Source organism: the organism of the source record quoted next, unplaced genomic scaffold (assembly GCF_019419815.1).
Source record: "Pyrus x bretschneideri cultivar Hongxiangsu unplaced genomic scaffold, Pyrus_bretschneideri_v1 Contig1, whole genome shotgun sequence".
Lineage (NCBI taxonomy): Eukaryota > Viridiplantae > Streptophyta > Magnoliopsida > Rosales > Rosaceae > Pyrus > Pyrus x bretschneideri.
Window position 1 is genome coordinate 6,286,973 of NW_025999390.1, and position 21,525 is coordinate 6,308,497.

Consider the following 21,525-nt stretch of genomic DNA (forward strand, 5'->3'; position numbering starts at 1 on the left):
CATTTCTCTTCAAACTATTGTGTTCCGCATTATAATTCTTTCTTGATGTAGAACAAATGCCTGGGTGGATTGAACAGGAAATTGACTGTCAGAAGACAAAAAGACGCAGTGGGAATTTGCAGATTTGGGGTCTGATCTCCGATTTGGGCCATGATACATTTTTGGAAAGAGAACAGCGTCGCGGTTTCAACACACAACTGCGTAGTGAAATATAATGGATTTTAGCTATATGAGGTCGTTTAGGATTTCAAAACTGCATTTAAATTCCTGTTATAAAAAATGGACCTTTTGAGTTGTCCAAAGGTGTTGTAAACTGCTTGTTTAAGTCGTGTCTGTTATCCAATGCACTCATCAATTAATCAAATTATCCTTTTATATTTTTATCAAACTGGTGGACTCCAATAACTCTGGTTCTTCAAAGATTTACGTTGGTAATCCTTTTGCTTCGTGCTGCGTCATTTCTCCTCTATTCAGCCTAGATGACTAGTGTAAAAAATAGGTTGTTTTAACAAAAAGCTCACGGTACTGTTCATTTTAATGAAAAACCATATTTTTACATTAAAAAGTCAATCCTGTTACTATTCACTTTACCCTTTATTTTGTCCTTATCGTTAAAATTTAAAGTTTTCAAGTTATTTTCATTAGTTTTTCTTAAAAAAGATCATTTGTAATAATAATTATAAAAAGACCGTAATGTTTATAGGTAAACAGTACAATTGACGTGTATCACATCTTGTGAAAAAATAATCAAACAAGAATTATTACACAAAAATGAATCTTGCAGGAATTTGTAAGTAGCATATTCTATAACAAGCATTTTGAACAATTTTTCATGTACAAAGGTGACAAGAAAAAAAAGTTGATAAAAAAGTAGAATATTCTTCATGTCTTTCACATCTAGTACACTTTTCTTGGGTTCTCTCAATTATAAATTTATATTTACCATCTTTGTGGTGTGGAGGTTGGGTTAATAACCATCCAACATTAAAACTTATTAAAAATGGTCATTTGAAAGTTTCAAAGATCGTGACCACATGGAAAGATAACACAAAACTTGCACCATAAGAAAAAGAAAATAATAAAACAATACAATGGAAAGTTTGGACAAATTTCCCAAATTCCAACTCCCACCCACTCATGTTAAACAAATTTATTCATTTTTATTACATCCATCCCTTTTTAGAAACACGGCATTTAGACACTAAATGATTAATTGCAGGTAAGAAATTGTTTTCCGTTACATACAAATTTTAGTCGCATACATAAGCAAAAGTAAAAATTTAAAAATAAAATAAAAGAGTAACTTATAAGATCTCAGAGAGAAAAAGTTTATAGACACTAGTTAAGCTGTCATTTGTCTTAATTAATGGAGTATTTTTCATGGCATCCTATTTTATAATTTCATCATGTCTTATCTAATGGATTTGGATCTCATCTGTATTCAAATTGTGAGAAGTCTAAGAATCCTCAAATCTGAGTCATTCATCGTACATCATGAGATTAAAAATTATTTGATTTTTTTATTAAAAATTAAATATAAATAATATATGACGAATGATGATCGTATAATGTACAATAAATAACTAGAATATAAGGATTATTGTGATCCCCATAAAATGAATATGAAGAGGATCCTCTTCCCTACGCAACCAGCCAACTCTCCCCATAAATCAAGAATTAATGATTTCTCAAATCATGTAGAATTTTTTAACTTTTGAATGAGTTTGATGCCCTTGGATGCTGTATTTGTGTGCAAAGTGAGTTTTCAACGTCCAGAGAGCGGAAGAAGAGAAGAGGAGGCTGAAAGTTACGGCCTTTAAGCAAAGAAAAAAAAAGTAAGCAAATTGCAGAGGAGAGAGAGAGAGAGGAGAGAGGGGCTAAAAGCCTAAAACGAGTTTAACAACAAAGCAAAGAGAGAGAAGGAGGGTTTGAGGTTTTGCCCTACTGTCATGCACTTTGTCATCACTCTCGTCGGATGCGATTTATAGAACTCTGCAAATAGTGGTCTTTCTCTATCACTACATTCTTGATTAGGGCTTCTCTGCGTCACGGGTTCACAAGCCGATTCGACTCGGCCGGGTGAACTGGATCTCTCTCCAACTTCAAGTGAGTATACCTTCTCGTTCGTTCCTTGTATGTCTTAACTCATGAAAATCTGGGTTTGCTTTGCTTTTGCTTTTGCTTTTGTGGGTTCAGTGAGATTTCTCTGTTCTTTCTTAGCTTGTGGGTTTCGATTGGTGAGGATCCAGATGAGATTTTTTCGATAATTCCTAGAGAAATTGAGAAAATTTCACTTTATAAAAGAATATAAGAAAAGCCCAATTTCGATTTTATTGCATTTAGCTGCTTAAAGTTGCTGTTTTCTTTTTGCTCCCATTTTGTGTGAGACTCGTAGTTTTGCAGCTTTTGATTTTTGGGGTTTTTTTGTGTGATATTAGGATTTGAATGGCGCATTCCGTGAATGATAATAGCATTGAGAGTTTGATATCTGCAAGCAAGGCATTGAGGCTAAGCTTACAGAAATCACAGAGCATAGGGTCGGTTCTGGAGAAAGCCGGAAACCGATTTGAAGAGATAAACCACAGATTACCTTCTCTTGAAACTGCAGTTCGACCCATTCGCGCAGACAAGGAAGCCCTTGCTGCTGTCGGTGGTCATATTAACCGCGCTGTTGGCCCTGCTGCAGCTGTGCTTAAAGTTTTTGATGCTGTTCATGGACTCGAGAAGTCTCTATTGTCAGATCCGCGTAGTGATCTGCCTGGTTACTTATCAGTGTTGAAACGTCTGCAAGAGGCTCTTAGATTTCTGGGTGACAATTGTGGATTGGCAATTCAGTGGTTGGAGGATATAGTAGAGTACTTGGAGGATAATGCGGTTGCGGATGAGAGGTACCTTTCAAATTTGAAGAAATCATTGAAAAGTCTCCGAGAATTGCAGAGTGAGGAGGAAAAGGCCAACCTCGATGGAGGGCTTCTGGAGGCTGCTCTGGAAAAATTAGAAAATGAGTTCAGGAGGCTCCTCACAGAACATAGCGTGCCACTTCCAATGTCATCACCTTCATCTCTTGGAGAACAAGCATGCATTGCGCCATCACCGTTACCTGTTCTGGTAATCCAAAAGTTGCAAGCTATACTTGGAAGATTGATTGCTAATAACAGACTTGAGAAGTGTATATCTATTTATGTTGAAGTTCGAAGTTCGAATGTAAGGGCAAGTTTACAAGCTCTCAATTTGGATTACCTTGAGATATCAATTGCAGAGTTTAATGATGTGCAGAGCATAGAGGGATATATATCACAGTGGGGAAAGCATTTGGAGTTTGCGGTGAAACACTTGTTTGAGGCGGAGTATAAGTTGTGTAATGATGTTTTTGAGAGGATTGGATTGGATGTGTGGATGGGTTGCTTTGCAAAGATAGCTGCTCAGGCTGGTATTCTTGCATTCCTACAATTTGGTAAGACTGTTACAGAGAGCAAAAAAGATCCGATAAAGCTTTTGAAGTTGTTGGACATATTTGCATCTTTAAACAAATTGAGACTGGACTTCAACCGACTTTTTGGTGGACCAGCATGTCTTGAAATCCAAATCCTGACAAGGGATCTCATTAAGAGTGTCATTGATGGAGCAGCTGAAATTTTCTGGGAGCTTCTTCTTCAGGTGAAACTGCAAAGGCAGAACCCGCCTCCTCAAGATGGGAGTGTTCCGAAATTGGTCAGTTTTATTACGGATTATTGTAATAAACTGCTTGGGGATGATTATAAGCCAATCTTAACTCAGGTTCTCATCATTTATCGAAGTTGGAAGCATGAGAAATTCCAAGAAGGGCTCCTTATAAATGAGGTTTTAGAAATTGTTAAAGCCATTGAGCTAAATTTGGAGGCGTGGATAAAGGCTTATGAGGATACCAGCTTGGCCAACCTTTTTGCAATGAACAACCATTGGCATTTGTACAAGCACCTGAAGGGAACTAAACTGGGGGTTCTGCTGGGGGATGCTTGGTTACGAGAACATGAACAGTACAAAGACTATTATTCCACAGTTTTCTTGAGAGATAGTTGGGGGAAACTTCCGGGTCATTTAAGTAGAGAAGGTCTGATTCTGTTCTCAGGTGGTCGTGCCACTGCCCGTGATCTTGTCAAGAAGAGGCTAAAAAGCTTCAATGACGCGTTCGATGACATGTATAAGAAGCAATCGAGTTGGATAATGTCAGATAAAGATCTAAGGGAGAAGACCTGCCAGCTCATAGTGCAGGCTGTTGTGCCTGTTTACAGAAGTTACATGCAGAATTATGGGCCCTTGGTCGAGCAAGATGCAAGTTCAAGCAAGTATGCAAAGTACTCTGTGCACACTTTTGAAAAAATGCTCATGTCTCTTTTTCAGCCAAAGCCGGTTAGATATGGCAGTTTCAAAGGTAGGCAAATGAGCGGGAAATTCAATGGAGTAGCAGATCTCCGCCGTACTACCTCTGCGGTTGTGTGATTGTCGAACTATGTGCATTGTGGAATCACATGGCGGGACTATCCTCCCCTCTACATGATTGGCCTTTCATCTTGTATATGACGACATTCTCAGGAGCCTGGAACTGAATACTGCTGTCCCATTGCCTGAGATTCCAAGATATGGCATCCCTGTAACTCATCTGAATGCTATGAAGAGTTGAACACTGTTTCCATTGCGTGCGAGTTCTAGGCCATGGGGTCTCCAATTCCATGCATGATGGTGAACAATTATATAACCCAGTTGGACCCTAGCGTAGATAATATATTCAGGTATAGCTATCTGTTTTCTTTGATCTCAGACTCATTGATTAAGTTATATTAGGTTAGGCAGCTGGAGAAACGTAATAGCTTTGCTAGATTCTGTGTACAATTCTTTCGTATAAAGTGCATCAAAGAGGTCTACCTAGGATTGAATTAATTACTTGTAAGAACATGGGAAAGCTTATAATTTAGGGACCTTCATGAGATGCTAGTTTTTGTGCTCCGAAACGGCATTTTTGAGAACTTTCAAAATGCCTAAGAGCCAAGTGCTGTCGGAATACTGTTGAGAATAAAGTGCCTACTCGTTTTGATGGACCTGTGTACTTTAGCCTTCAGTAATTTGTCAATGGCGCTTCTCTTTTCGTTTCACTTTTCTGCCTTTGATTCCAACTTTTCCGCTTTGACTCGAAACTTTTCTGCTTATGCTCGGTGTATCTGTTCGTTCTCCTTAGACTTGCTGGGCAAGACATGAGTTGCTGTGTGCTCTACAAGTTTTAAGGAAAGAAGAGTAGGTTGCTTTGTAGGCAAACCTGAGGCCTTTGTGTTACAAAGCCCTTTTCTGGATAACAAAACCGGCGGCAGCGTCACTGGCATCTTTATTGTTTTATTCCAGTTGATAAAATCTTGTTCATTTGGCCGGCCATGGTGCAACACTTACACATCGTTTACATGAAAATCTTAATTGTAGCGGTGGTCCTGAACTCGTACGAATTATATTTGGTACCTCAAACTCCGCTTAATGTCGCATAATTGGTCCTTTTGTTAACTCTTGTTAGTTTTTCTGTCAAATACGGGAAGAGGGAGGGAGTTGGAGTTATTAATCAAGTTGAGGTCAAGTTGAGGGACCACAATGTAACTCATGCAAAATATGAGGGACCTTTTCTATAATTATGGCAGGAGCGCAACGATCTAGCCCAATCGATTTCCTTTCCTTCAGTTATTGTCTTCCCGTATCCTAGTCCATTAATAACAAAACTGATTCTTCACTTTAACCTTTTTTTCCATTCGAACTCCTTTTTTTTATTTTTTATTCCTACATGCGTAAATGTTAAGAAATAAGAAAGGGTTTTGTGCTTTTTTACAAGAGGACTCCTCGTCCCTTCCTAGTAAGAAGGTATTGCTGACCTGTAAATCATAGTTTGATACGCATACATAAACGACTCAAGTCTCGTAACTTTCAAACCGAATAATTCCATTAGGGACAAATCAGAAACTATTTCCATTCCAAAAATTCAAACATTTCTGCACAAATGTTTCTTATATGGAGACCAGACCAGGCCCACGGAAGAATTAAAATTTATCATCAATGGAAGTCTGTTCTCTTGGTTTATCTTCTTCCTATTTTTCTCTAATCTCTTGTCAACATAACTAATCATCGAAATTACTTGACGGAAAAGAAACGTAAAGTTATTAACAAACAAGGTTTTACACAGTGTCTTACGCTAAACCAAGATTAGTGATGTTAACTACACAAGTTTTCTTGTTTACCTTCTTTAATCTGGCTTGCATTATCTATAAACAATTGTCACCAGAAATTGGAAACCCTAATTTCCCAATATCAAAGTTTGTGGTGAACACGATGGATATATAGTAGTTTTCTTCCACTTTCCCTAACGTGACAGCAAGCTTGCAAATAGGGACCAGTTTGCAGGCACATTGGATTCACATAAGGACTAGTCAATGTCAACCCCATAGAAAGGAAGCCCTAAGCCACTTTGATATTTTGTGGTTGTGAACTTAGGGTTTGTAACATGGGAACATTGGAATTTTCTTTTTAATCTGTAAAATTTAGTAAAATATGGATGGTATTTTTAGGTTGTATGAAAGTAAGATTATGTTGAAGTGAAAAACGAGAATACCACATTTAAAAGAAGAGTTACAACCACTTTCTACACTTTTTAGCATCATTCATGCTCCAATGGATGTGAGAAAAGGAAGCGAGAATACCACGTATATCTTGCTGAAGTTGAGGTCCAAAACATTCTACACCTCCATTTCTCGTATTTAGATTCAGCCTTTCTTAAAATAACATGTTACGTTTCGATATTGACCTAATTGTCAGGTGTTGATTTATGAAAATTTTGATTAATAAGCAAGCGACACATCACCAACACATGATTATTCAAAAAACGACCAATTAATCGTCTTTCATTTTGTCAAGGTTTAGGTTGCAGCATTCAACGTTCGGATATGGAGGAGGAAAAATAGATGATCATGATGGATGATGAGGACCACAACAATAACGATAAGAGTTGCCAATAATGATTTGACACTGAAACACGGTGATGCATTGCATTGTTCAAGTCCTTTTTTGTTCCCTTACATCCGAGGAGGAAGGTGAGAATTGAGACATGTTTGTGCTGTGTTTCACTCAATCTGGTCATGCCTCGTTCCAACAACACTCGTTCTTCAAATGTCTAGAAACATATGACAAGTTAAAAAGACACTGAAAATTACTTTTTTTTTTTTTTAACTTTTTCCAATCCGTAAAACTGTAAAAGTACTGTTGTGAATAATGTTTTTAACTGTCAATTAGTATTGCGGTTTGTGGTATTCTTTTTCTTCGGAAGTAAAAGTGTTTTTCGGAGGCATCTCATTGGAAACAACGTTTTCATTTTCCGTTCTAAAATTTCAGAATCATATATCAGATTAGAAAAATAATATAATTAAAAATTCCCTGTAATTCGCATACAAGAAAAAAAAACACTCATAAATCTAGGTAACACTACAAAGAAGAAGAGGAGGGGAGAAGAAATTAGGAGAGAGAGAAGACGAAGAAGGAGTGAGAGAGCAAGAAAGAGGTAGGAAGGAGGAGAAAGAAAGAGAAAAGTAACGAAGAAAAAAGATGAGAGAGAAATGAAGAGATAAGAACTCATCCTTAAACATAGAAATAATCATGACATCACTTGTCACATGGATAAGTTTTGTCTATCCATGAAATAATAAAAAATGTTGTCTCTCTCCAAGTAAGTCTTGAAATCTTTAAATGCATTTCAATTTTCATTTCATTTTTTGAAAAAATTCGGATTCGAAAATTTTACTATTGTAATTGCCGTTGCATTTCAACTTGCACCTTTAATGAGAGATTTCAGATTAGAATATCAAAATGACGAGTTTGAAACCAATTTATTTTTTATTTGTTATTGTAGATAGATAATTGTATCACAAAATAATGCTTTGAGTCACTTTAAATTTTGAATGGTATCTGAGATGTGAACCATATTGTTTTACCAACTGGGGGATATATGCTCTAGATATATTAACTTTGTCACTTACACGAATAAGCCATTATTATAATTATTAATCATTATTAAAGGTTGGGGATCTAGCGAGGGATTTCTACACATGCAGTGGATATGCCCTTCTATGAATTTTAAAGGGGCCTTTAGATTTTAGTCTACTCAACGTAATAATTTTTAAATTTTTTTTAATAAATGATATTATTTATATTAGTTCGATTTAATGGATACTAAAGTTCTTTTCTCTCCTTATGCGTGATAATATTTATTTATATACAATGATTCTCTCTAGCTTTGCTCAAGCTTAAAGCAAAAAATAAACATAGTTGTGCATCGAGAAAAAAAAGAATGTGAAAATTACTTTGTGAAAAGAGTTATTACTACAACTCTGAAATAGTTATCTTACACTAAATATAGTTCAGATGACTATTTTAAAGTAAAAAATATATATTATTATGAGAAATGCTAAGCAGATTCTCTCAAAAGTGAGGTTCTCCATCGCCTTATGTTTTTGGCATAATATTTTATAATATAGGTACGAATAATATTGAACTGTAAAGTGTCAGAAAGCCCATGAAAGTCCGCTTTGAGAAATTAAGTCACTTAGCATTTTTCTGTTATTATACATCATATGGCATATCCCCATAAGCAAACTAGTTTACCATTATTGAATCTTTAATTAATAAACTAATTATTGTTTATGAAATTAATTAACTGGTTTATCTAAAGAGATAAGGTAGGCTTGCAAATGGCTAAACCATTGGTCACCCTCCCCACATTGACCTCGTACCCTCCAATCAAATAATTTTTCGAATTGAAAATAATTTTCCATATATTAGATTAATAGATGTGTTTATAGAAGACTAGGTTAGAATATCTGTCTGCCAATAAGGCAAAGTCCACCTTAATAACCAATTTCTTTATTTGCTTAAACAAATAAATAAAATCTTATATGCTTTTGAAAAATCCAGATCTCTCTGCCTACATATTATTCAAGTAAATAATTAAGTTTCCAAATTTTGCAACTGGATCTGTATACCAACAACCTATATATTATTCAATCTACCCAAAAAAAAAAGCTATATATTATTCTATTTAGCATGCATGGCTGGTCCAAGATAATTAGTGATGGTGCTTTTTTATGGGTAATTATTTTTGCTCCAATCCTTTCTCATGTAACTATTTTTTCAGGAAGCATTTGAATTTTTTAAAGCTCTCGACGTGTTTCTAAAAAAATCATTTATAGCAACAAAAGCTAATGAACAGAAGTGTTTTTACACAATCACTTCTGAACATGCCCTAAAGTTGATCGATCTTGCATTGATCATGATGTAGCTAATGATGACATCTACATGTTAACCTCCGACGTGACTATTTTCCTATCAACAGCGCTATTAGAAACACAAAATTAATCATGTTGCTCTCATCATTTCTAACAAACATTACCCGATTACTGTATGTAAAATCCACCCATATTAGAAGGCGAGTTAAACATTATTCTTTTCGTAATGATCAAAGCAAAAAAAAATAAAACTCCAACAACCATAAAAATGGACAGTTGGGTCGTGACCCCTTCCCAATTAAAGTATAGCTAGTGTGTCCTGTCAATAATCTCTTTGCTTAATCAAAGTTTTCTCAAATATTCGGACCGTACTGATATTTTTTGATAAAATATGGCCCTCCTAACTTTAAATTCAAATTTTTACCCTTAAATCAAATTCTACTTTTTTCAATAGTTACTTGGAACAAAATGTATTGCGTGTGCCTTATTGGTTCATCCAAAATTTGACAAGATTTGAGTGAAATGATTATGTTGGTAATATTGCTAACTACCTTATCATCAACGTTGACCATCCATAACTGGTGTGTTTGAGATTACTTTTTCAAGGGTTAAAATTTTACGACATTATAAAATATTTATAACAATGTTGGACATAAAAATCTAAAAAGAGTTATGGGTTGTTGAAGTGTTTTTTTTAAAAAAAAAAAAACAAAACAAAAAAAAAGCAACCATTACAGACGTTGTTAACCAAAATAAACTGAATTCATGTGCTTTAAAAATAAAAAATAAAATCACTTACAGCTTAAACGTATTTACCAAAGTCCTAATCAAACTCTTGGACATATGAGTCATTGTACACTATTGAAATTTAAGATTTGGGACAAGTTAATGTGGACCCAAATCCCTTGGGTTTTTCAAAATCTTATCTTGCTTTAAATATTCCCTCCTCGGCATTATTTTAAACTAATCCAAAACCTAACCAATGTGTGGTGCTCTGCTCCCAACGTACTAGTTTTATGTTTTATGTTAAGAGTGGCGACTCGATCTAGTTGTACAATTATTGGGACACCATCCCAAATATTGATATGACTTTTGAGGTGGAGGGCAAATCGCAATGCAAGGATAAATTTTGGGTGTAAAATATGGACCCAGCTTCTGAACTTCTAGTTCTCATACATTTTTATTTTTTTTATTTTATACGATTATAATTAAATCACGTTAATATTTTATTAATTTTTTTATAGAAATAATAAGACAAAAAGTAATAATGATATAAAATGTTGACGTGAATTAACCGTGTCCGCACAAATAACAGGAGATGAGAATGTATGGAAACTGGGAGGGTAGAGAAGCCAGTAAAATATTTATGCTTTTTTTTTTTTTTTTTTTTTTTCATACATCACGTCAATTTAAAAGTTGAGAGCAAGAGGTTGTTACCCTATATCATCATCATTAGAAATAAAGGAAAAATAATGAAAAAGGCTTGAAAACTTTGAGTTGTAATGATAAAGATAAAATAAATGATAAAGTAAATAGTACCAGGATTGACTTTTTAGTGTAAAAATATAATTTTTCGTTAAAGTGAGCAGTACCTTGAGTTTTTCGTTAAAATTCTTTAGAAATAAATCATTTGATTAATTGTTTCACATTGGAAAGTTGATTATTCGTATTTGAGGTGCACATCGTCGCACTTCGTAATGTTGTGGGTGCGATAAGAACAGAGGAGTAGAACACATGAGATTAAATAAGGTTTTCCCGAACGAGGCCACTAGCAAATTTAGAGCTTGTGTTATATATGTATAATCTCACGTAGTACATAGTTTAGTAATGTTACTCTTTATTTGTAAGTGAAATTTTTTAAGTTTGATTCTCATAAATAATGTGTTTGATACAATTCATTATATTGCATAACTTAATATGGAACTTCAACCCTTAGACTATCTTCAACCCTTGGGTTAAAACCTAAATTTTTTAACCTAGAAAATTTAGGTTTTAACCCATAAACAGTTTTTTTACTCAAACCCTTATGGGTTAAATTTTTTGTCCTAGACTATTAAAAAATAAATTTAGGATAATTTTTTTTTTCTTAAACTAACTTGTCTTAAGGAAAAAAAAATTATGTAGACTATCCTAATTTAACTTGGTAAGTGTTATTGACACTCCAAAAATCTTATTCTACACTCCTCTCAAGTGTATTGTTCTTTCTAAATATAGAAAGTTTGGAGGGTAGAATGACAATTTTGGAGTGCCAATAACAATTCCCTTTAATTTTATGAACATTTTAACCTAAAAATATTTAGATTCTAATAAGTATTGAAAAATCACTAAACCATCACCATGAAACTCATGGAATACTATAAAAGAATATGAAACACATGAAATTTTTTCTAATTACTTTAGCCGTTGAATTTAAATTTGGACCATAAGATCTTCTTTTTAACCGTTAGATTTCATCATATTAGATCTTAGCCGTTAAATTTAATGAATTTGTAAATATAAAATTAAAAAAAAATTCACAAATAATGTGGGCCAGCCCACTAACCCATGGGCAACATTAGGCTAAATTTACCTCAAAAATGAGTTTTGAGTTAAAACTCATGTTCATTCCAAGAGTTGGAGCAAGTTAAAAAAGGTTTAGAACCTAAAATTAGAGTTTTACCTAAATAATTAGAGCAGGTGTTACGTAAATATATTTGTTTATATAAAAAAATGCATAAGTGGCCCAAATTCTATGTTTTGCAAAATGTAATCTTATCCACAAAGATTCAGTATTCATCTACCAATCAGAATATTAACAAATATATTTACATGCATCGATGAGAGCAAAACTGTTTAAATCAGTAAAAAAAATTAATCGGTAAACATTTCCAATGATTTATTTATTAGAGGACTAAATCAGGAAGAAAAATAAAAATAATAAGAAGAAATATCCGCGACGACAATTATTGTATATACGTAAAGGGGTAATAAAAAGTTAATTTGTTTAAGGGAAGTGTTATTAGCACTCTAAAAATTTCATTCTATATTTCTCACAATATTTTGACACGAGAAGGTTTTGTGTCTAAATACAAAATGTGTGTATTAATGTAAGTGGTTTGGTCGGCAGAAAAGAATGAAAGAGATATTATGAGATAATCATTCTCCAGGCAAAATGGATAGGGATGCATTTAATCCACACTAAACGCCTCAGTTGCTGATGTATTCACAGTATATTAGATAGGATTTTCTACTACCTTTTTTTTTATTTGACTTTTTTTATTGTTTGATATTTTAATTTTAATTGATTAAATATGTTGTATCTAGAAGACTAGAACTCTAATACGGATTCGATCTTTGCTAATTTTCTTATTCCTAACAACTAACTATTTAACATACTAATAGTTTTATTGTACTAAATAAATACTTGTTCTTCTATAAATGGAATACGGTATGTTGAATAATGTCGTATTTGTTTGGTAAAACATATAATTTCTCTCTTCAATATGACAACACTATTTCTTTTTTTTTTCTTTTTTTTTTCAAGGTAATGAGAACTTATCAAGACACGATCAAAAGGTCACACACACCAAAAGAAGCACCACACAGTTTCACAATAAAGTTAAAGAACACTTATTTTATGTTATTCTTACTCAAACTCTTTTTTATTATTTAGAGATGATGTTTACTATTATTATTCATGAGAAAATAAGAGGATTCCACTGGCGTATAAGAGAGGATATATGCACTTTGTTTTAGTTGACTGACATAATTTATGTATTCATTTTTTGGTTATAATATTAAACATTATTATTATTTTTCTTTAAGGTTACAAACTCGCATAGGAGGAAAAGAGGATTAAAATTCGCTCAATTGTGTATATAGTAGAAATGCTCTCTACTACTACATCTACAAACCTCGCTTCCTATTTTTTTAAACATAACGAAGTATTTATACTATGAGGTGAAGGATTTAACCCAAACGAAAAAAATGTGCATAATTATGAGCTATTGACATTCTACCTAGAGTTTATAAACCCTAAAGTTGGCCATAAAAAAGAAAAGTTTCGGCCATTGTCTACTCATAACTTATTTATTTACACGAAAGATAATGCAGAAGACACATTCATCAAATAACAGGACTACTCTTCTATAAGGTGGGAAGTAGCCAATTAGTAGGTACCTATCTCAATAGACGTATCGTTACATTTGATCGAACCTGAAACTTTTTGTCTATTCGTGATTGATTAACCATTTTTGCAAACGTCAATCACCAGATAACGTTCTCTTATTGGTCAAAATTTAGCCAATTAGAAAGTCTGGTCAGAAGTTACCAATTAAAAAGTTAGTTCGAAGCGACAAATCAAAATATTATGTATCACGTGGAAGGTTTGTTCTAGTTATCCCACTTAAGCTAGACATGTCATCTTACGACGCGTCCAAACTACATAAAAGGATAGCTTATTACGTAATAAAGAAAAATGTGAGATATAAAAAAAGTCATAATTTAAATTGTCAGCGAAATTCAATTCAGAATTAAATAATTGCATGGTTAAGGCATTCTCTTCACATCCCGAGTTCAAACATCCTCCCTCCTCTTAATAAAAGAGAAAATTACTAATCAAATTTGAATTTGTTCAAAAACTGAAAGAACACACAAAAATCCAGTGCATTTTGTATAGATCGAGACTTGTAGTTTTATTCTTTACTCACTCCATATTGGGCAGGAAATCGTTCGATAACACTTCCCCGATTTTGTTCTTAGACTAGAAGGTTCTTAATTAAGGATAATTTTTTGTGTGTACAATCATGATATTCTGACTTGCAATATCCAACACAATGTAGAAGGAAAACACTAAAATACTTGCTAAGATTTTGACATTGATGATACAATTAAAGATATGCAAGAGAGACACATTATCCATGTGATATCATAGTATAATTTGGATTGAGGATCATAAACCAGTTGCTATTTAACAATTTATTTATTATCAATAAAAATGGAAATAGAATAATTAGTAATTTTTGTTGAACAAAAGATATTATCAATACTAAAGAGGTGGAGGAGTGGGCTTAGTCTCGTAATGGACTAACAATAATGTGGTTCAAATTTGTTTTTGGTTAGAATCATGCTTAAGACCTATCACTTATAAGTGAAGAGAAATACCACTAAACTGTAGTACTAAGTGGCAGGATACTTAGTAATTAGTACAAAAATATTAGCACTTCCGCTTGCTAACAACAGTCTCACTTGAATCTCATTGTTTTATTTTCTCAACTCTCATTCTCATGCGACTCACTTAAAAATTGTTTAACCGTTTATTATTATTTGATTTTCAACGGTAACATAAAAAATACGATTCGTTTATAATCGTTGGTCGGTAAACGATTAAATGTTTGTTTTGACCAATAAAAAATAAATAAAATACAAAAATAAAGGATTTGTAATGCATATAAATACATGTTATATTCTGTAGAAAAGCATAGGAAGTAGGAAGAGTGTAGAGATATTGTTTTGACATAAATAAGATAATAAGAGTTTCCGGAAGTGGATTTGTTTGGTCACTGTCGTCGCCACGTAATCGCGAACGTGTCCAAGCGCGTGCGCATGCGTCCCTATTCGCCGCCGGTAGACGTTAGCCTTTTCCTTCCCCCCTCAAAACTCATGCGACTCACTGTTGCCTATATATACCCCTCTCCACCTTTACTCCCCTTACGAACTTGTTTTTTTTCCTCTCTTATCCTCCACCGCTTCCTTAACCTGCGCACCCCCTGGATCATGTGACTCTCCGTCTTCCTCTTCTTCTTCCCTTCAATTGATGACTACAAGCCCCGTTATCTGGAAGCTCAAACGACGACGCCGACGCATCGGTGAAGGGTAAATCCGTAATTCCCCCGCTCGCCGTCTCGGAAACTCCCAGTTCGTTCTTTTCCGTTGCTTCGAATGGACGTCCTAGTGGGCCCCACCTTCTCCATCGACGTATCGTCCTACGGCCCCGCGCCGACGCAGGACAACCGCAACCGCGGCGGTCTGTACCTGAATCAGGACCGCGGCGCCGCGGTGGCGGAGAAGGCGTCGTCGGACAGCTCGTCGTCTATCGGTGTTCCGGATGACAGCGAGGAAGAGGAAGACTCCAAAGGCGATAACGGCGATGAGGTGCAGAGCAAGTTTAACGGCGGCGGAGGAGGAGGGTTGGGTTCTCTGGGTTCATTTGGATCACTCGAAGATTCTCTCCCAATCAAGTAAACCCCTCCAGATCTGCAAATATTAATCCCATACCGATCAGTTTTACTGAATTTTCAGTTTTTGATCCATCCCAGAGTAAATTAATTTTTGTTTTAATTTGTTCAGGAGGGGATTATCCAACTATTTTTCAGGAAAATCAAAGTCATTTGCCAGCCTGTCAGAAGTGAGCAGCACTGTGAGTTCAGTGAAGGAGGTGGAGAAGCAGGACAACCCATTCAACAAGCGGCGGCGGGTTCTGATCGCCTCCAAGTGGTCGAGAAGATCTTCGTCTTCCTCCTCCCTCTACAACTGGCCAAACCCTAAGTCCATGCCGCTGCTAGCCCTAGCCGAAGACGGAGACGAAGATGACGACGAACACGGCCGCGATCGAGAAGGCGAGGGAGAGAACGCGTCGTCGGAGCAATCCTCATCGGACGAGAAGGAGGATCAGGAGAGGAGGGCCCCACAGAAACTGCTCGACAGGAGGCTGAAGAGCTTCAAGTCAAAGAGTTGCTATTGCCTCTCAGATCTGCAGGAACACGATGAGCAGTAACAACTGGTGGTATTTTTTTTTAATAATTTTTATTTTGATTTAGTTTTAGGGTTGTTGGATGGATGGCGGGGTTTGTGTTGTTTGTACGTGGGCAGTCAGAAAAAAATATATAAATATATAAATGGCTAACTTTGTTTCTTCATCGGAGAGGACACTGAAAGATCTTTAGTTCAAATCAACGAAACTCCGTGCATGATTTGGGGCAGAAAAGTTATTGTGGTTAATTTTTATTTTAGTACACTGATATATTTAAAAAATAAAAAATAAAAAAAATAAAATTGACCATAAAATGAAAATAAAACCGGCACGCATCTCAACCCCGACACCATGTCTTACCAACAGACTCTCTAGAAGTCTAAACTTATCAAAATTAAAGCCCAAGTCAGTCAGACTCTCTAGAGTTTCTTTTTATTACTCATGCCTGTAATGAGGTTGCACATCAAATAACTTCTTATAACACATATGTAAGGGATTTCATATGTGAAATCGCTTTAAATCAGAATGGCTGTATAACTCTTTAACTTTTGAGGTAAACATTCCAATTTGTTTTTAATAATATCTGAATTTCGATCAAAAAGTAAAAGAAAAAGAACAACGATAATTGCTAATTGGATCGACATTGTTAACGGACTTGACATAGGATTATGATTAACAACTTTTCACCATAAATTCGGGTCTCCTCACATAATATTTTAGCAGTATGATTCCCTTACTGTGTGGATTATCGTTTTTTATTTTTGATTTATTTTTATTGTTAATCGGATATGGATAAACGTACGGTGATGTGCTGGATCGGATGTGTGAAGTACAAAGACATGTTTGCCCCTCAATCAATTATTTAGGTCAATTTTTGGTGTGGAATATTGACTTTAAATCTGTTATCCTTTTTCCCATCCATAAAAAAGGGAAAATTGAAAACAGAGAGTACTTTTGTTCTTAGAAAAACTGGACTGAACTTCTGCTTTGTTGAGCTGGAGAATTTGGTATGCACTTCGATGTTTGACATACATTGCTGAATCTAACTGTAGTACGAGCATAGAAGAATTAAAAGAAATTTAACAGATGAATACGAGCTATTTAAGAGAGAATGTTTAGTAGAATGACTCGTCAGAGCGAGAAAACGGAAAAAACACGCACATATTAAAAGTCTTGGGAGATTTTGCGAGGCCCATTCAGCATACGTCGGGTTGGACGTGGTAAGTCAGGTTGCCGCCCGTTGTTGGACAGAAGTTGCGAGGGACATTCCAAAGAACCATCAAGTCAACGAAGGCCGTCAATTGGAGGCTCTTGAGAACCGGAAGCAGCTGAGCCAACCAGAGAGAATAGTTGGAAGAGTCAAGGCTGGTATTATTAGCGTGAGAAACGGAGGGAAAGGATCGGGAAAAAAAAAATAGTTTTGACGTTAGTCAAGGCTCAAGGGCTATGAGATACCATAAAAGATTATGGATTGCACAGAAGAGCACATCAAGGAAGGTAAAGAAGGCAATTAAGTGGCTGAATCCCTCGATAGTCTTGAGGGTGAATCATCATTGAATTATATACGAGTACAATAGCTTGACTTACAACTTACAGGTATAATTGCTATACAAGAAATACATCAAGGGAATGATTTGATTATACAGAAAATTAGAGATTACGGAAATCATACGAAATCTCAGGAAATCAAAATACGTATCCATCAATATCATCTTTCAATGGAAAGGTGGAAAACGAGCAAACAAGAAAACAAAATTTAAGGTGATGGAATTAATCAAAACTAAAAATAGTGAAAGCATTAGCCATGAAACCTAAGTTTGGAAGTCACTGGAATCTTTTGCCGGAGGGAGGATGGAGAGTGATATTATTCATACAATGTTTTTGTCCCACATTTTCATACCATCTTAGGTGGCATTTGATGTGAACAGTCACATCATTTAAATTAATCAGATTTTTAAATTTAGTTCATTATTTCATAAACTAATAATTAAGAAAAAGTAGTTAATTAAATGATAATTGTGGTATACGAAAAGTATTTCTCCTTCTTTTTGTTGGGTTTTGCAAATTTTTCAAATAACGTGGTTGTCCCCATCAGATGCCACTTAATATGGTATAGAAATATAGTATAAAAATATGGTATGAATAGCATTACTCAAAAGCAAATTCATCCAATCCCATACCAGTGATACCACTAAGAGTCGAAGAACTCAATTCGTCATACTCATTCATTCTTGCGAGCGAAGCAACATGATTTGCTTCCTTTATTTTGCTTCACATCTCACCTACCCAACTTCCAACCAGTTTGCCACAACTTTGGTTGGAGTAAATTCCCACATTGTTAGGTAAGAGTACGTTTTCCACTATTTGCTTTATAATTGTGTTTTTCTTTTAACTATTATGTTGGGCCTGGCCGGTGATGCTAAAATGTGATTAAGACAGGTTTGAAAAATTTAAGCTCAATCAACTTATGTCATGTCCACGAGCAGGAGCATCTCCGGACTCGTGGCAGACCCTTGAGCTAGGTCTATTTAGGCCGAACTAGAAGTCTTATAGGCTATCAAACAAGTACGTTAAGCATTTTTCAAATGCTACAGTCATTATATTTTTTGTATTTAATACTATGATCTAGTAATATTCCTCTTTATTTGTAAGTGAGATGTCTTAGGTTCGATTCTCGTTAAAGGCGAATTTGAACTACATTATTGCTAGCCATTGTGAGGCTAATCCCACCCTCATTCCTTTTAATATAGACAATATCGTTTGTTCAAAAAAAAGAAGTGACATTGAGCTGTAAACGTGAATTTGTCCAGCTGGTTAATAACATCTATATTCCCGTAAATTAGAACATCGTCCCGTCAAAAAGTGATAGCGAGCTTGGGTTGGGCCTCAAGTTGGGCTAAATACAAAAAAAAAAAAAAAAAAAGTCTAGGCTCTATTCATTTCACAAATGGGTCGTTCCTTTGCTGATTGAGAGTGTGGATGCTCCAACGTTGAAACTATACCATGGCGTGTCTACTCGCGCCACTTCGTCCCACCTCACCCTCACCCTCAAATTCAATCCCTCGAATCAGATTTGGGGCCAAACCTCCGTCCAACGTGGCCTCCGCCCAGAGTCGACTCATCCGGAACTCGATGAGTCAACCCGCCGCCGAAGCCAATCCAGACGTCCCAAAGTCCGACACCACGGACGTCCTGGTTCAGTACGTTGTGCTCCGGCGAGACCTAATCGACAAGTGGCCGATGGGCAGCGTGGTCACACAGGGCTGCCATGCCTCCGTGTCCGCCATTTGGTCCCATAGAGACGACCCCGTCACGCTCCAATACTGTGGCCCGGAAAACATCGATTCTATGCATAAGGTAAATCCAGAAGCTTCAAATTGTGAAAAAGAAATTGGATTGTTGTAGCGTTTATCAGGTTGGATTTCTGGGTTTTGGTTACAAATGTGGAATAAGGGTGTGGTTCTTAGTATTTTTCATGTTCCTTTTACCGGAGCGGTATTTTAATCTAATCTAAATTATGCGGAAGGGAATTCGAACTTCGATGTTAGTGTTACCTCTTCTTTTAAAAAAAGAAAAAAAAGGCGTTCGTTCAATTGGGTAATTGAGATTTATGCTGGGAAATTTCTTGTTAATCGGTTACTTGGGTTTGATAATTACTTGGATTACTGCTGGTTTTTGTTTTGCATATAGCGTTCTTATTTGACCTTTGCTGCAGGTTACTCTTGAGGTGAAGGGAGAACCCCAGATATTGAATTTGTCAGAGAAGCTCGAAGCAGGTGGCATAGCGCACAAGCTGTGGATTGAGCAACCCGAAAACTTCCCAACCTGCCTCGCCACAAAGCCCTACCCAAAATCCGCGGTATCGGCGTATTTTAAAAAGTTGAAACTCTGTAAGTGAAGTTATTGTCATCCTCATTAGTCCACAGCCATGAATTGTGTACGAGTTTCAAGGATAACTTGTTCGTTTATGAATAGGTTCATAGGATTTTTCCAGTTTTGCTTTCAGTTTATGTTGAAGGTGTTAGAACACCTTTGGAGAAATAGCAATCTTAATTGGTTAAGAAGTAAAATCCGGAAGGCGGTTCGATTCAGTCGGAAAATTCCTTCATATTGTTTTTCAGTAAGAACGGGAGCAATCAGACAATATTTAGAAATTAGAAAGAAATCGAAAACGATTGCAAGTACATGTTAATAGAGTCTGTCATTTTGTTTTTCAGCCACAATTATAATTCAGAGTATATATTCTGCTATATATACAAAAGCAAAAACTGCAAGCTCGCTACATATCATGTGAGTTCATCACTGCACCACCAATTTTCTATTACACAAGCTGCAGTAGAGCTTGCGCTTGGTCCTCCAATACAGCGGCAGGAAGCAAAACCTCCAGTTGCTCTCGACGTCCATGGCTTGCACCATTCCTCCACAGTAAGGGCATGCCCCCGGTGCCGGTTGCCTCGACAGCACCCTTTCCTCTTCATCACACACGAACACCAAACACATGATCGAATACCCTTCTTCCTTCTTCCCTTGACCTCGAGCCTTTCTAGGGTTTCCGGCTTTGCGTGCTCCTCCGCCTGTCTGCCTTTCTTTCCTGTCTTGGGTTGCTGCTTCGAGATTTGCTCCAAGTGATCGGAAACTGAAACCGTTTACTGGCTTACAAGTTGCAAGGCAATTCCGATTTATACACAGAGAGAGGGAACTTCCAGAAAAACGTAGCTTAATCTGGAAGCTTGGAAGGCAGGTCCAACGGTTATGCAAAAACCGCGTATGTAGAAGATTCCAACCCCAAAGGTGACAAGTACGATTTGCATAAGATAACAACTTTATGTTAAATCTATCTTATCTAGATATTATTATATACGCGTTGATTGCGTCTTCTGCGTTCCTTATTTTCCTCAAATGCGTGTCAACATTTATGACTTCTCTTTTTTGACGCAAGTGACTTTCGAAAATACTAGAATCGATCGTGCATGTGCAGTTTCCATGCTGATGCTGGATCGATCGTAGCACTCACGCTTTTTGCTCTATTGATGACAACTTCCATGAAACTCAGTGCAAAAATCTACGGCGTTGTAATGTGAAATGAATGATAGTTTTTTAAAAAGGAATCATGTACCTCATCATTTTCATCTATCCCATTAATATTCTCGTGCACTAAGTCACGAGATATTGTTGTCACGCTCTGTTTTTTCAAAACATCTTGATGCTTGTCAATATAAATCAATTCAAGTGGATGCTTTACAATCTTATTTAAAGATCCTTGGCCTTAATTGGATTGCTTTGAATTTTCTATCCAATAATCGAAAGCATGAAAAAGATGTTGCAACTCTCAACCCCCCTCAAATAAGTAATTCAACTTTTAATAGTACGAAAACCAATCTAAATCGACTCAAAACACAGAAAACCAACTCAAATGATTGGTTGATTGTATTTCATCTTTCAAACCAGCGATATTGGAGAGAGGAGATTCGAGCACAAAATCTCAGTTTGCGTTAAGCGATCATAACAACCTAA

General features: G+C 35.9%; 4 protein-coding genes across 5 annotated transcripts; 3 read left to right on the forward strand and 1 right to left on the reverse strand.

Moving 5' to 3' along the window:
* The first annotated feature begins 1,632 nt into the window (after positions 1 to 1,632).
* LOC103953588 (exocyst complex component EXO70A1-like) lies at positions 1,633 to 5,071 on the forward strand. The gene is made up of 2 exons (XM_009365350.3): positions 1,633 to 2,106; positions 2,439 to 5,071. The coding sequence occupies exon 2, from the start codon at positions 2,446 to 2,448 to the stop codon at positions 4,477 to 4,479; it is 2,034 nt and encodes a 677-aa protein (XP_009363625.2). The 5' UTR covers positions 1,633 to 2,106; positions 2,439 to 2,445; the 3' UTR covers positions 4,480 to 5,071.
* Positions 5,072 to 14,993: 9,922 nt separating this feature from the next.
* LOC103957542 lies at positions 14,994 to 16,177 on the forward strand. The gene is made up of 2 exons (XM_009369726.3): positions 14,994 to 15,499; positions 15,609 to 16,177. The coding sequence occupies exons 1-2, from the start codon at positions 15,201 to 15,203 to the stop codon at positions 16,033 to 16,035; spliced, it is 726 nt and encodes a 241-aa protein (XP_009368001.2). The 5' UTR covers positions 14,994 to 15,200; the 3' UTR covers positions 16,036 to 16,177.
* A 2,781-nt stretch (positions 16,178 to 18,958) lies between these two features.
* Positions 18,959 to 20,295, forward strand: LOC103957541 (putative peptidyl-tRNA hydrolase PTRHD1). Of its 2 annotated transcripts, XM_018649923.2 has the most exons (3): positions 18,959 to 19,368; positions 19,727 to 19,791; positions 19,990 to 20,295. In XM_018649923.2, the coding sequence occupies exons 1-3, from the start codon at positions 19,015 to 19,017 to the stop codon at positions 20,201 to 20,203; spliced, it is 633 nt and encodes a 210-aa protein (XP_018505439.2). In that variant the 5' UTR covers positions 18,959 to 19,014; the 3' UTR covers positions 20,204 to 20,295. The 2 variants fall into 2 exon arrangements, with proteins under 2 accessions (XP_018505439.2, XP_009368000.2); XM_009369725.3 differs by having other exon boundaries at positions 19,000 to 19,368; positions 19,727 to 20,295.
* On the reverse strand, positions 20,194 to 20,641 carry LOC103953586. Its single transcript, XM_009365349.3, has one exon. It carries the CDS (start codon positions 20,509 to 20,511, stop codon positions 20,311 to 20,313), a length of 201 nt encoding a protein of 66 aa, XP_009363624.2. The 5' UTR covers positions 20,512 to 20,641; the 3' UTR covers positions 20,194 to 20,310.
* Between the last annotated feature and the right edge of the window lie 884 nt (positions 20,642 to 21,525).